The sequence below is a fragment of the Lotus japonicus genome, chromosome 3, assembly GCF_012489685.1.
Source record: "Lotus japonicus ecotype B-129 chromosome 3, LjGifu_v1.2".
Taxonomy (NCBI): Eukaryota; Viridiplantae; Streptophyta; class Magnoliopsida; order Fabales; family Fabaceae; genus Lotus; species Lotus japonicus.
In genome coordinates, this window is record NC_080043.1 from 4,890,730 (window position 1) to 4,906,125 (window position 15,396).

A 15,396-nucleotide genomic window follows, 5' to 3' on the forward strand; every position below is an offset into this window, starting at 1 on the left:
GAATTCAGTAAAATATTACCATAAAACCAATTATTCTTGGGTTTTATTTGAAACTAGCTTGTTCAAAACAATAAGAATTTCCCTTGAAAAATACATATATAGTAGAAGCTTTGACTCATTAACTAAGATATATTTACGCATGCTTATCTAGAAAATTTAATTTGGTATATCTAATCTTGTTTTTCTGACAAAATTAGATAAAGGAAAGTAAAATAGAAGCTACAACTAGAAACTTCTTAGTTATAAATTAATTTTCGCAGGAACGTGGATAGCCTTTGTATTCATGAACATGCACGTAGACTAGTGGCTTGCATGAAATGTACCATAGATATGTGTTTCAATTAGTTATTAGATACTCATTTTCTAATGTGGTAAAACTGCATTTTGTATAAAAGTGTAATTACAACATGTTTGAATTCATGTTTAAATCTTAACCCTTTTAAAATATATTCCAAGTAGCTTCTCCTATATTATTATTGTAGAGATAACAGACTACGTAGAAAGTTAGCTAGACCAGTTGAGATTTCTCATGTGCATTTGTGATGTTGTTAAATCAACTGTATATAAGTCATCACCTTAGAATTTTCACATTTTCTTTCTATTAAGAAGATAGTTGATGCTCTAGCTGCTGCTGGATCATCTGTGACTGAAGTTCACATGTTAAAGCTGTTTTGAATGGCTTAACTAAGGAATATGATTGGGATTACAGTTACTTCTAAAAAAGTTTTGTTTTCTATTGAAGAAACGGAGGCTCTCTTAATGGCTCAAGAAGAGCGAATGGAGAAGCACATAAAAGTTGAAGCGCTAGTTCCATGTAAGGCTAATTTTTCTCAAGGCTTCAATAGTGATAGGTGTGGTTGCAGTTCAAGTCCAAATAGATTTAATTTTCATGGTCGAGGTGGAGGAAGGTTTCCTTATTCAGGCAGAAATCATTGAGGATGGTGGTAGTTTTTCTGATGATAAATCATGGTCTTTTGAGGGAAAGCTAAATTTTAAACTCTGTTGCAAGATTGATCATCTGTCCTGGGAATACTATCACGTGTATAATCACAATTTGCCAAATCTTCACTGTCAAGAACCTTGTTCCATCTCCTCATGATTATCTTACAAGTGTTGACAATTCACAAGGCTCCATAGCCTCACCTTAAGCTGTCATAAATCCTATATGGTATCCTGATTCTGTTGCCTCGTACCACATGACCTCTGATTTGAATAATCTACAAAGTACAAACAAAGTATGTTTGCAAAGGTAAAGAGTTGGTTCAATTACCAATGAGGTGTTGGTTCAGTGATAAGGAAGTTAGGCCCCGTAAGAATGCGAGCACAATTTCAAATCCCAGGAAAAACATCTTTTGGCAGGGACATGAAACTGTTTCCAAACGGGTGGCAAAATCCGTCAAAGACCAAAAAAGAGTTGGTTCAATTTCGCAATGACACATGTACACCTATTTTACATGTTGACAGTAGTTCTATTCCCTCTTGTTCTTCCTTTCCACTAGTAATGAACGATTTACTTTATTTTCCTGGTGTTTGTAAGAACTTGTTTAGTGTACGTCTCAGTCTCAGCTTTGTAAGGAAAACAATGTGTTCTTCAACAATTTAGAAGTAGAAATCAATTATAGTTAATATTTTGCTCCTCTGCTATCAATGCTTAATCTTAACCACATGACTGATGACTAATATTTACTCCTTTTATTCTCAGTTAAAAAAAAAAAGCCATTTCACTTGATACGCTTATATAAATACGAGAGAGAGGTGAATTTTCTGAATCCGCGAAAAGAAGAGAATCCATGAGTAGGCTCATCCTCTCAAAATGTAAAGAAGCAGCTTTTAGTAATTGTATTATGGTACGATTTCGGTGAAACTTAGCAAACTCCTAATTGTACAACAATGCTGATTTTTCCAAAGATAGCAAAAAATATAACAATTCTGATATAAGGTATAAAAACATTTTATTGCAACAATATATGTACAATTAATCATGATAAATGCAGAAGCAAAAACAGCACACAAAAATTAGCTCCGTCCCTCGCTCAAGCTGGATTGACATCTCGTGAGCTTTGGCCTTGCCATCTGCAAAACAAAGAACCAGATTATTCACAAGCATAATGTATGCAAGATAATGTGAAATTCTCTGTGATCTTATTATGTTCTTGCAAAGTATTAAGAACATTATTCTGTGTGATCTTATTAAGATAATGTTCTTGAAATTCTGTGCGAAATTCTAGAGAAATGATATTTGCTACATTAGAAAGGACATAGTGCACCTATGAAAGAATTATTATGTTCTTGTAAATTCCACAAACCTTGAGAGAAGAAATCTTGCAAGTGGGCTTAAACTGCTATTTGAATGAAGATCCTTATTCTGCTGTTTCTTCCGGTTATCTGGCTCAGCATTGCGGTGGGTTTCTTCAGCTGAATTGGTCTTGTTGAATATTTGAGCTGCTAGTTCTTGCAGGTCCTTCAATGAAGACTCCTTTGAGCTGCACAATTTGATTTTTCTTTTCTTATTTGAATCTATAAATTTTGATGGATAAGAGAATAAAGAGATACACATTTATTTTCCTTTGCATTTGCATGGTGAATGTTATTAGAGTGCAAACCTTGCTAACTGCTGAAGCAACATTTTGATAAGCACATCACAAGATCTAGGTGAGGTCCTCTCCATGTTTACAAGTGAATTGATAACAGTTTGCGCGATTGACCCTTCTGGATCGTTAGCAATGGCCTGCGTAATAAACACAAAAGCGCTATAAAATAATTTATAACAGATCAATATACTATAGCTATTAGTTGCTTAAGTATTGTAAGCTTCTGAAACATTATCGTACTCTGAAAATTCAATGGTGTATAATAATCTAGCACTATTTCAACAGAAGAAATGCCTTAATATTTTCAACATATGTCCTGAATCCAAATCAAAAAATTATTACATCTGAAACAATTCTTATAGGGGAACATTGCATCCTTTCCTATGGCTATCAGCACAGTGCAAGCAGCTCTATTTGGAATCCAAAACCAATTTAGAACAAGAGCAACACATAACACAACTAGAATATAATCCATGTGTGCATTACCTCTTTTAATGAAGGAATAAGCAAAATAGATAATGGTGCAGAGGATGACATTATTTTGTCATTTTCTTCATCATCACTGGCGTTATGTGACCTTGAAAAATCCTTTTGTGCATCAATGTACTCATGGGATGGTCTGAAAAAAAATTCCATCAAAAATTACAATCACATTTTCATTTTAGCAGCAAAAAACTCACCAGTATTATGGCTATGGATGAACCTGGGAGAATCAGAGCTGTTTGACACTTGATCGCTCCTGTTTTCCTGTACATCATTATTGAGCTTCCCCAAGGAAAATCTCTCTCGAGCATTAACTTTCCTTAGTCCTCCTTGGATAGCAGCCTTCGCCTGCAGAAAAAAAAAAAAGGAGGGATTTTTTTTTAAGATATTCAATATGGCAAAGTGATAAAATTACTTCATAAGTAATCACAAACTTGGCAAGTATCCAATGGTGAAAATAGAAATGAACGCAAAATAACATATAATTAGACAAAGCAATAACAAATGTATTTCCCCAGTAGGTAGGGTCGGCTACATGGATCAACTAATGCCATAAGTCTAGTCTTTGATATCATCTTAGAATTCAGGCTAGACCAAACTCTATCTCAAAAGCTAACTTAGTGGGTGACGATTTCCATACCCTTTATAATGACTTTTTTAGTCATATCTCTAGTCAATGTGGAACATAAACATATTCAATAAATCCACGACAGGGATCTCTAAGTTGACTCTTGGTGAAGTACTCAAACCATAATATATATATAAAACAGCACCAAACTAAACCTACAAACAGCAAAGAGAGGAAGAAGAGAGGTTCATCTTGCCCCTGATTAATTAACATACATGTGAAATTCACAGCTTAATAAAGAAACAAATAGAACCTCTGCAAGATTTGTAGCACTATCTTCCGGCAAGGCATTTGAATATTTGCTACTAAGTCCCAGTGGGGACCTTGGTGTCTGTGGAGTATCAGATTCATCATGCTGACCACGTAAAGAAATAGTTCCGCTATTAGAAGCATCATCAAAAGAAGCATAGATGCTGCTAGACTACATGACCAAAAAAAAATCTAATTAAATAACAGTACATAAGAGCAATAATAACTACCCATTTTGAAGAAGAAGAAAAAAAAAGTAACACTTCAAAAATACCCGGGAATTTTGGTCGCGAAACAGTGATACTGATGACGGTGATCCCTTCGGAGACCGAACAACAACAGTTCCTGATCCGTTCCCAGGCAATTCATCCTGTAAATGAATGAGTTCATGTTTAAAAGCACATTTCACTAAGTTAATTGGATTTTAGTCAGTCTTCATGATCGAGGCACTTTTTAAATATTATTTAACTAGGTAAATTCACTAACTGATTATACTGCTTGACACATTTTAACTGTTTTTTATGTGCATGATAAAGGGGAAGCAAAATAAGATGAAGAAATTTTATCAACTTCAGCTGGTTACTAGTAACTGTTAAGCAATAATCATCGATCCAATGTTAAAGAAACTACCAAAAATGCCCCAACATTTAATCCATGTTAACTTCTCTGACAAAGATAGTGAAATATAGACAAGAGACACAAAGTAAGAGTCAATTACATCCTCACGGTGATTATCTGGATGCTCATCAAGGTAGGATATTCCATGGTTTTTCCCAGAAGTTTCTAGTGACTCATTAAGTACACTCCTATTAGCAGATCCCCCTTGATAGCCACTCTCTGGAGTTTTTATTTGGTTAAGCTGATGATTTGAAACTTCATTTTTCTTATCTCTAAAGTGAGGAGGTCGTGAAACACTATGAAAGGTTCCAGTACCCTGTGATCCACCAATGCTGAAGTCCCACCCAGAACTTTTCAGGGTTTTACCCGGATCACTGCAAATTAGAAAATGTTCATCAGAAAATTCAACATGTAAGATAAAAAACAGTAACATAACACTTATAACCTACCTAGGCTGATTAGTTTCTTCACCTCGTAAATCTCCTGCCACCTTCACAGTATCAGATGCTTCCCCCATCCCTCTCGGGCCATTTCTAGGTGCCGCCTGATCTTCCTTCACTTGGTATTTTGGACGCTCCCTATCACGGAAGGACAAAAACATGGTATCAATCTCAAACTCATTAATTCTTGGTTTCTTATTTATGGTCATGGAAAACATGCTTAAGATGTATTGGCAAAAAGGGTTTGAATAGTTACTTTAGACATGATGTCTTTTAAGTCACATGTATTAACATACCTAGAAATGAAAAAACAAAAAGGAAACGAAGTAGGAGGAGATACTTAATAACCAAAGGTAAAAGTAGAATTAAATGCCCAAAGTATAGCAAGATACAGGCAATAATTTACACCTTATTCTTTCCAGGAACTTCGGACTTTTTCTGGCAGTCCGAATGAAACGGTGTTTGAGAAGCTCCTTAGCGCTCGGCCTCTGGAATTAAAAGAGAATAAAGTTAAGGAAGACACCAACATAAAAAGCCAACTCCACTGGTTCCAGTACAAATTTAGTATAAACACATTAATAAGGGAAAATAGATCAATACATTGCACCAGGTGCACAGATACATAATTCAACAGGACAAATACAAAATCAGGCATTGCTATCTCAGAGAAAGTATGCCCTGGACATTTTAGCGTAAACAGGTCTTATACATTGTAAGCCAACCGACACCCTCATTTATGACAGATTATCGTTATGATGAATTCAGATAGGATATATTTTTAGGATGAAATAAATTGTAATGTTATGATAAATCAGAATAAGATAAGATTTTATTGTTTACACTTTGTAGTTGACTAGGAAACCTCTAGAAATTGAGTCTATAAATATTATGCTTCTGAATTAATCAAATATCATAAACTATTCAAAATGCTTTTAATTTTAGGACTCAGTATCACCTTTTCCTCAAAAAAAAAAAAAGATGTCCTTAACAACCATATTAAGCAAGATAACAAAATGACTTTCTCGCTGTTCTTACAAAGTGATCATTCCACACAAACTAATGCCTAAAACAACATCTGCTCCTTAACAACATAGTGTTTGTTTGGATACCAGTTGAGTATAACGTGAACGGACTTTTATTCTAATTTATAATAAGAGTTTCTTTCACTTTTTATCTCAAAGCGAGTGCTAACATCTGTTTACACTGGTGTCAACAGATATCCAAATACAGTAACAAAGATGCAGAAAGAAAATGAAACAATAGTGAGTGTGTATAAAGTATTCACACTTGCCTCGGTAGGAACCTTCTTCAAACATAAAGAAACAAATTCTTTCATGGAACGGGAAAAATGTTCATCTAGCTGCAAAAAATATCATTAAATGTCAACTTTTACAAATGGGGAAAATAACATCTCCATCTGGAAAACTTTGTGCTCTCAAAATACTTAAATTCTTGAAAGACCAACTAATCTGATATTATGAAACCTCGAACCTGTGGCGGATTATCTCGAGGTATAATGAAAAGCACTCTCATAGGATGAAGATCAGCAAGGGGTGGCTCCCCTTTTGCCATCTCAATTGCAGTAATCCCAAGTGACCAGATATCTGCCTGTATAAACAAAAGACGAAGTGATGATTCTTAGTGGGAAAAGACAAAAACAATGAAAAAAAGGCCAATGAAAAACAAATGTGTTACAACAAACTCAGAGAAAACAAATAAATGATTTGTAGAGTAACTATAAGATAACCTTCTCATTATATCCTTCTGAATTTTGAATAACCTCAGGTGCCATCCAGAATGGTGTTCCTACAAATGTCTGTTGAGTAAAACAATTAGCATATCCGGCGAAAATGAAAAATAAAAACTAATAGTACTCAATATTAAACTATTTTACTTTTCTCCTTGACATTGTCCTGGTTAACTGTGCAGAAACACCAAAATCTGCAACCTGTGACATTATCATATAGAAATTCATATGCAAACGTATTTTAGTTCACATCACTAAATATTTTATGCATCATTTTTCAAGTAAACCATTACTCATCTTTAAAAACAAAAAGTTTATAGCCTCTATCAGAATAAGACATTTACCTTTACATCACCATTCTCAGTCAATAAAATGTTTGCAGCTGCAAAATTGATAAGCAAATTCTGTGAATTATAAACAGATTTTGATGTCCAACATTACAAAATTTATATGGACGTGAGTGAAGAGCTTCACTCAAAGCACAAGGAAAAAAAAGGGAGAAGGCGTTGCTCTTGATACCTTTAATGTCTCTATGAATTTTTCCTTCATTGTGTAGGTAATCAATCGCATGAAGCAAGTCCCGTAGAATGCAAGCAATCGACAATTCATCAAGTGGAGGACCTGACTGGAGCTACAAAAGCAAAAGCACCATACAAGTCTTAGTGGAAATTACCAAAAACGAACATACAAATAAAAACTCGGAATAATATTCTATTATATTGATATGATGTGTTATAATGCAATCCAAAACACTGAAGCAAAGGCCATAGATTACAAGTATAGTATTAGTACAAGCCTAAGCCTCCTAATACATCAATATGATAATACTACTAATCTAATTATAAAGATTTCAAGATATCCTGTCTATTTACGATATTTCTAACAATGAAAACTTATCTTAAGAGATAATCTAAGTTACTCTAAGATAAGATCAAGATACTATAACATTTTTATATAATCTAACAACTAATACAAGCCCAAGCCCACTAATAGATTTGATTACTAACCTTAATTGAACAAGGAAATAAATCAAGAAACATAATGAATTGGAAATAACTTCTAAGATTGCTTCTCAATTAGACGACTAATTGATTCCACAGTATATTCTATATATTCTGAAAACTGCAAATATATAATGTTGAGATACTCTAAAATACAGTCAGGATATTTTGAGATATTTTAAAACAAAGTGAAAAACAAAAAATTACCATGCCAGTTTTATTTACTTTTATTTGCGGGTGCTGGGTTGGAGGGTTTAACAAAAGAAAATTAAATGAAGGTACAAAGAAGGAGGACAAGAACCAAAAATCCTCTTCGAACAAGTAGTAAACAAACATGAAAAATGAGATAAGAGGTTTCAAATATAGTTGTAAGTATATAAGACAAAAATGAAGCTATTGTAACTGTACCAGCATCAAACTACAAATTGTCTTGGCATCAACAATTACTGGAAAAAAAATTAAAATATAGCTGGTACCGCACATAAAGGAATTATGAATTAAACCAATATCAAGTCTTCCTTCAAATGTGTAAAATTATACTCCAGTTCTACATGATGTGGACTAGCTAGTCAACTGTTGTGGGGTCCCTTAGTGAGTATTCTAGGCATATTTGTAAAGTTCTATTAACGAAGGCAACGTCTGAGAAACATCAACTTCACTTTATGAAATTGAACATATAGAAGAAATTTAATTGAAGTAACCTACTAGATCAGCAACAGAGCCTCCAGCCATGTATTCCATTATTATCCAAAGTTTTGTTTTATTGAGAAATGAACCATAATACTCAGTAATGTACTGAGATCGACATTGTGACAGCACAGAAATTTCCTGAAAAGTGTTAAATTCATGGAAAAGAAATTAACAATCTGGTATAATAGACATATTACGAAGTAGTAGTACTGGTAATCTATAAGATAAAATTTATACCTTCTGAATGTCCTCAACTTCATCCTCTCTGCAGATGAGGGAAAAGAAAAAATAGGAATGTCATAAAGTAACGCTAAAGCAACTGCATAAGAATTATAAGTTCAACAAGGCAATTAAATGAAGTATGCATTCTAGGAAGAAACAAAATCTACAACTTAAATATTTAACAGAAATGAAGGCCACTTAGTTCATAATATATATGTGCCACTTCCCGACAAAGTAAATTACATGAAATGCATATCAAAGACGAAGTTTAAAAATGTGTTCAGCCTTCTTATGGAGAACAAAAAAAATTGAATGGATATGGAAGTTATGGCAAGTTGTTACCGAACCAGAACACCGACTATCAATATGCCAATTACTCTCCTCAAATGCGGACATAGGTCCTAATTCATAGTAATAGAAGACATTAGATACTAATTCATTTCAGCAACATCGGACTCTGTTATAGTACTTCTATTTCCATGTATGTGATGTACGTTTAACACAGTGCAAGAAGTTGCCAAATGTATTATAAGGATATAAGTTCTTCCCCTTCCTAAAGGTTGGAATATCCATTATAGTTTTACCTAGTGGACTGTAATTACTGCACCTTAAGGAGAAAATTAATTTTTCACAAAGTGTTTTAAAATCACTGTCAGGCTATATAAAAGCTTACTTGAACTGTTCCTTTGAAAAATCAAAATGCCACCCTTAGCCACCACACCCTTCCCCATATGAACTCTAAAAGCAAAGCCTAACTTGCATACAGAATATGGCTATGCTAAAATTTAGATGAAATAACAAATACACAATCGTGTCTGCTTTTCAACTTAATGCACAGAAATTGGAAGTAGACATGACACAGGACAGCATCCTCTTTAACAGAGAATAACATAATACTCCTCGTCCTAAGCGGAAAAAATAAACAAACGGTAAAGTAACCAAATAATAAGCACAGATGATTGATCCAAAAGATCATTCTAATTTTTGCTTGATGGTGGCATAGCTAGGACCAAAGAATACGAGTCAAATTCTATTTGTGTTCAATAAGACAAAAAACATAAAATTTTGCAGATTTTAGGGCTAATGATTTAAATTAGTTATGCAAAAAATATGACTGGGAGAAAAATTATCTAATGAATTCTCCTATAATTTCTACCCTAATTTTTGGTGAAATTTAGAGAATTCGAAAGATCATTAGTTCGTTACAACTGCAGGATTGCATCCTTCTTGTACAAAAACATATCATGGAAAAAAACAAGGCAAAACTGTGTTAATTTTCCAGTGTAGTACTTCTTAAGTATTTCATAAATATAACAAACAAACAACCTGATATAATTTAATAAATGATGATTCAAAGTATTTTCAGATGCCCAGTGTCATATAATTGGCAAATGTCCCTGATATGGCAATCCAGCAGTTCCTTGAATTCAAATATTCACTAGAAGAATATACTTACGACTCTTCTAAATCAATCACTTTGAGAGCGACTTCTTTGTTGAGCTCCTTGTCAAACCTGAAGAAAAGAAAGTGGAACAAAGTGACAAACAACTCACTGCCCAAATCTTACTTTAGGTCCTATCAATAAAATTTCTCTGAGAACAATAACTAGCTCTAAATTTGGTTATTCATATTTGACAGCTAGGTAGCTTTATGGGAACTAGGATATGAGATTTTCCAAAAACAGCAATAAATTTACTAATTATAATTTGTATGCGGATCTAGACTGTAACATATCACTTTAAATTATAACTTTATAAATAGAAAGGTAAGAATTAAGAACATTATATAGCTGTGTAAGATTTAATAAGAAGTGAAGCTAATCTTTAGACGAAAAACATCTTTCAATATGACGAATGACATTTACATTAATTTTCCTAATGTAACTTCCAATTATTAATAACATGCATGTAACCTGCTTCTAAGTAACAAATATATGCAAGTAGGCTCTTCGTATTAGATATAACTAAAACCCCAGTTCTGCCTCCTTTATGTTGCTTAATGCAACTAAAGTATAGTATTTTGCTTTTCTAATCCTTACAAACACCCAGTCACCCCTGGCCCTACTTTAACTCTGTTTTCAAATCATTTGGATTATAGTATACAACTTTAATGAAGAGTAGTTAAATTCTGCCACCTTATCTACAATTACAGTCAACACTATCTGACATTCCCTACATTGGTAACATAAACCATCTTACAGATGCTAGGACAACGGATGCTTGAATACACTAAACACTCTTCCAGTTTCCATTTTTTCTATATAAAACCCACTTAGCAAACGTTCACTTATTCTGAGTTGCAAGATCCATCACTGAACATAAGAACCTTGATTTATGAAAGAAAAAAAAAAACTAGAAAACTATCTAATACTATTGTATGAGTGGTATATGGTTTAAATTTTCAAACTTTGGAAAAATAAGCCAATAAGATACGCAAACATGAAGTTCATCCTCTATTGCAATGGATTCAAAGCAATTATCAGAATCAACCAACAATCAAATATTTAGTGATTGGAAGATTTAGTGTAGTTTGTGCATCAACAAATTCTGTGAGTGTTATCAAAACAGAAAAATTTGAAGCAGATCAAGATTTAAGCCTCATTTTCCAAATCTTAGCAGTCATATAATACCAGTGCATAAACTAACACCTACGCTTTATAGACGTCGCCAAATGATCCCTGTCCAATGAGCTCCAATGAACTAAACCTTGACCCAGCAGCCTCAGCAAGACCTGCTACATCAGCCATTCTCAGGAGCAATTTGTCAGAGCCCTCACACGCTGCCTACACATACATCTGAAACACCAAACAGGACAACTGAGACACATAGAAAAATCCAAACATTTATCATCGATTCTCCAAACCCCACCATCCAAATCAAAACCAAACACAAATCCAACTATTGATAACTGAGACACATAGTAAAATCCAAACATCTCTCACCGATTCTTCAAACCCCACCATCCAAACCAAAACCAACTATTGACTTTTAAAAAATGCCAAGTTGACAACAAATTAATCACTCAACATCCTCAACACATAACTGCCCAAAACCCTAAATGAAGTAAAATTCTTGGTGCAAAAGAAAGAATTGAAATCTATAAAAATTATAATTATAACAATAAAAGGACAGAAAAATAATCTAAAAAACAAAGCAATGTAATTAAGCAGTGCACTTGAACTCAAAGCAAAGCATAAGATGGAAATGGTGGGGGTGCTATGTGGGCAATGTTTAGGTGAGAGTGCGATACTAAAGTGACCCCCCAACAGAAATGAATACACAATTGCACTTAGCAAAAACGAAAGGAAAGCAAAACAACAACAACAAAGACAGCAACAGCAACAGCAGAAGTAGAACTTTGACAGTTCCATCAAATGATCCTTAACAGAATTCAACAAACTTAAGGGAAATTGAGATTGGAACTCACCCAAGAACTAAAAAACAAAAAAGCTTGGAAATTTGTTGGTGGGGGCAAAAGGGGTGTAAGGCATAGATCTCTTCATGGATTGAAGATCATAAAAATCGTGTTTTGATTTGTAAAAAAAAATCAACAAGTTGGGGTTTTTCTTCAACACAGAAATCAAACAGCAACTATGTATCTATGTGTGTGTGAGTATGTGTTTAACAATGGAGTCTCTTGTTTTTCTGAGACAAGTATTCAGTTTTCTTACCTGTGTTTGTTTGTACCATGTACCTGTCCGAAGAAATGGCCGAAAATGTGTGAAATGTTTTTTTCAACCTTTATAAAAATCAGTTTTTACTTTTTAAGAAAATAATTTTATCAAGGTAATTTTGAAATATATTTTAATACTCCATATTTTATTAGTAATAATTATTATAATGTAAATATGGTAAGTTTTTTTTTTTGAAATTAAATAAATATGGTAAGTTGGGTTTAATAAAATTAACTAATATGATAATATCGTTAAATTCTTGTCAAAATTTAATTAATATATTATCATATAAATTTATTTAATATAATATAATATTAAATAATATATTATAATATAATACTAGTAATTAATATTATATGATATTAAATTTTATAATAATATAATATTTATAAAAAACAATATAATATAATATTATATAGTAGTAGAAATTTAATGATATAAAAGTGGTCCAGTGGTGATAAAAGTTGATGTGATATATTTTGGAAGGAAAAAATTTGTCTGGATTGTCAACTCTTTTAATAAATAATAGAACTTTTACTCGTGCGATACACGACAATATAAAAGTTTAATGTTAGATAATCAAATGTGTTTTTGTCTCAATTAATGATACTTAAGGCATATTAATTTGATTTTTTCCTCCATTTAGCAAAAAACAATCCTTAAAAAAACATAAGGATAAAGTTAGAAAGGAAAGGCTAGTTGCACACAAAACAATGCTTACTAATATCTTACTAAGCACTCAATGTGTTCATGTGCAACATATCCTTCAAGATTAAAGATCTTTGAATAAATGAACATTTGATATATGGAAATGTCTCTAATTTTTAATTTTTTTTAATGTTTTTAAGCATTGTAATTTTTTTTCATTACATTCTCTATATGGACTAGCCAGCCAACCCGTCAAAATGTGAGTTGGGTTGAGTCTTTCGACCTAAGCACTAAAAGTGAGTCAGTCCAACCCAACCCTTATTTTGACAGGCCAATGGTGGGCCTGATCCAACCTGTTCCGCTAAATTTTCACCTTTATATATGATGCTAAAGTGACATGCAGAACGACATGCAAAATGTCCATAACTCTCCCCTTATCAATGAGCATAATCCGGGTCATAGTAAATACATGGAGCATAAGTATGAGGCAGTTGAGAATGAAGTTTCACTTAACCTCAAACTCAATGATTTTATGGCATGTTAATATATCTATATATATATATAGAGAGGATGTATTATATATGAGTTTAATGGATATGCACTGTTAGTGTAAAATAGTTTTACACTGACATTCAATCAATATATACCATAGACAGATATGTTGTTAGAGGTTTGGGGGCAAATGCCCTCACTTGATTTTGAAAAAAACCATTAGAAAAAAATTTGAGTACTAAAAGTATGTGGTCTTAGATGACCCTTTTGGTAATAAATGTCATCACGTTGCTCAATGCCCTCACTTGAGTAGTTAAAACATGTGGTTTTTTATGATTTATTTGGTAAAAAATGCTCTCACTTGTGTCATATTTGATAAAAAAGATGTCCTCACTTCTAAAAGTTTTTGTTAAATTTTTTTATTACGAATTTACATATGTATATATTGCCCTCACAACATCAAATTTCCGGATCCGTGCCTGATATATATCATGCAGGAGAAAAAGTTACATTCAAATTCAATATCAATTAAATAAAAACATATTTTATAATTTGACATAATTCAATTGAATGTCTTGTAAACAAAAGTTTACATTTGTACCGACCATCTACGGAGGGGTATTGAGTAGTAGTCAATATTTATTCTCAACCATTTATCAGGTAGGTATAACTTTCACATTCCTTATGAAAAAGCATAGATTATTTTGCACATATGTTGAATTGCATGTGTATGCCAAACAAATGATTTCTTACCGGATAAATTTTATCAGGTTAAGAAATTGGTTTTTGTATTAGGCTTAAAGGTGCAAAAGATAATTTGGTGTGTCTCTGGTGCATGTTACACTACAAAGCAGATAACAACTTAATTCAGTGCGAATTTTGTAAAGAACCGAGGTTCAAACTTGGAAGGGGAGGCACATAAAGATGGGGTAAATAGCCAAGTTCGTCCCTAAATGTGTCAACCGACTTCAACTTCGTCCCTAAACTTAAAAATGTCGCTCGTGGTCCCTGAAAGTGGCAAATCTCCCTCATCAGTAGTCCCTGAGTTAAAAAAAGTGACGGATGTTAACGGAAGTAGTGATGTGAAATTTTTTTTTTCCATCCGGGAGTGCTGACGTGGAAATTACTTGTTTTCTATCCAAAAATGAAATTCACAGAACACATGTCAGACGCTGATAGGCTCAAATGGTGGTCAAATTGGTCCCTACCCAACCTTCATCTTCTTCCTCCTAACCCAACCTTCAAAATAAGAAACCCAATACCATTGAAGCAACACCAAGCACGACCACCACCAAATCCCCCCTCTCACCCAACACCACCACCACCACCGAAACCCACTTCCACCAACACCTCAAAAAATTGGGGAAAAACCCTCCCAAACACCCCCCTCCAAATTTCCATAAAATTTTCAACGAAATCAGAACAAAATCAATCGAACCAACACCAAATAAATTAAGAAGAGAGTGTATGTAGAAAAGGGAATACAAATCAATGGCCACGGTTTTATCTTCTCCTATAACCAAAGAAAAAAAAAAACACGATCTGGAAACCAGTGTGTGACTTGTGTGAATCAAACATCACAAGAAAGAAACCCAGAATTTTATAGGTTAAACAAAATGCAAAAATTGAAAATTCAATGATTTTTTTTCAATGAAATGGGTTTCTCGATAAAAACAGAGAAGATTGAAAGATGACAAACATAAAGAAATTTTACCTTCACTGAGCTGGAGGAGATCAACTCCCACAATCTCAAGACAACAAGGAATCCGACGAAGAACGAGAAAGAAGGTTTCACTTTTCCCTTTCATTTGAACCAAAAAAAAATTAAAAATCGATTTTTTTTCATTCTGATTTGGGAACTTTATGTTAGGGTTTCATTTTTCTTATCCAATTACACTGATGTCAATTGGCGTT

At 33.3% G+C, this 15,396-nt stretch overlaps 1 protein-coding gene across 5 annotated transcripts; it reads right to left on the minus strand.

Annotated features, from left to right (window-relative positions):
* Positions 1-1,806: 1,806 nt before the first annotated feature.
* Positions 1,807-12,392, minus strand: LOC130746268 (uncharacterized). Of its 5 annotated transcripts, none has more exons than XM_057598835.1 (21): positions 12,340-12,392; positions 11,321-11,463; positions 10,126-10,182; positions 8,685-8,712; positions 8,463-8,585; positions 7,276-7,387; positions 7,101-7,138; positions 6,904-6,957; positions 6,757-6,825; positions 6,501-6,617; positions 6,301-6,369; positions 5,418-5,497; positions 5,019-5,147; positions 4,670-4,943; positions 4,226-4,321; positions 3,956-4,123; positions 3,295-3,422; positions 3,078-3,210; positions 2,604-2,728; positions 2,307-2,483; positions 1,807-2,073 (listed from the first exon to the last, which is right to left on the minus strand). In XM_057598835.1, the coding sequence occupies exons 2-21, from the start codon at positions 11,413-11,415 to the stop codon at positions 2,034-2,036; spliced, it is 2,112 nt and encodes a 703-aa protein (XP_057454818.1). In that variant the 5' UTR covers positions 11,416-11,463; positions 12,340-12,392; the 3' UTR covers positions 1,807-2,033. The 5 variants fall into 5 exon arrangements, with proteins under 5 accessions (XP_057454818.1, XP_057454820.1, XP_057454816.1 ...); XM_057598837.1 differs by lacking the exon at positions 12,340-12,392 and adding an exon at positions 12,096-12,332 and having other exon boundaries at positions 3,956-4,057; XM_057598833.1 differs by lacking the exon at positions 12,340-12,392 and adding an exon at positions 12,096-12,332.
* Positions 12,393-15,396: the final 3,004 nt, after the last annotated feature.

Bases quoted from the DNA above. Each gene is read 5' to 3' on its own strand.
- LOC130746268 (XM_057598835.1), bottom strand. From the start codon at position 11,415: ATGGCTGATGTAGCAGGTCTTGCTGAGGCTGCTGGGTCAAGGTTTAGT. The intron at 4,124-4,225 runs GTATTTTTGAAG...TTGGTCATGTAG, and splicing joins TTCGCGACCAAAATTCCCGG to TCTAGCAGCATCTATGCTTC. The intron at 2,074-2,306 runs GTTTGTGGAATT...TTTGTTTTGCAG, and splicing joins GCAAGATTTCTTCTCTCAAG to ATGGCAAGGCCAAAGCTCAC.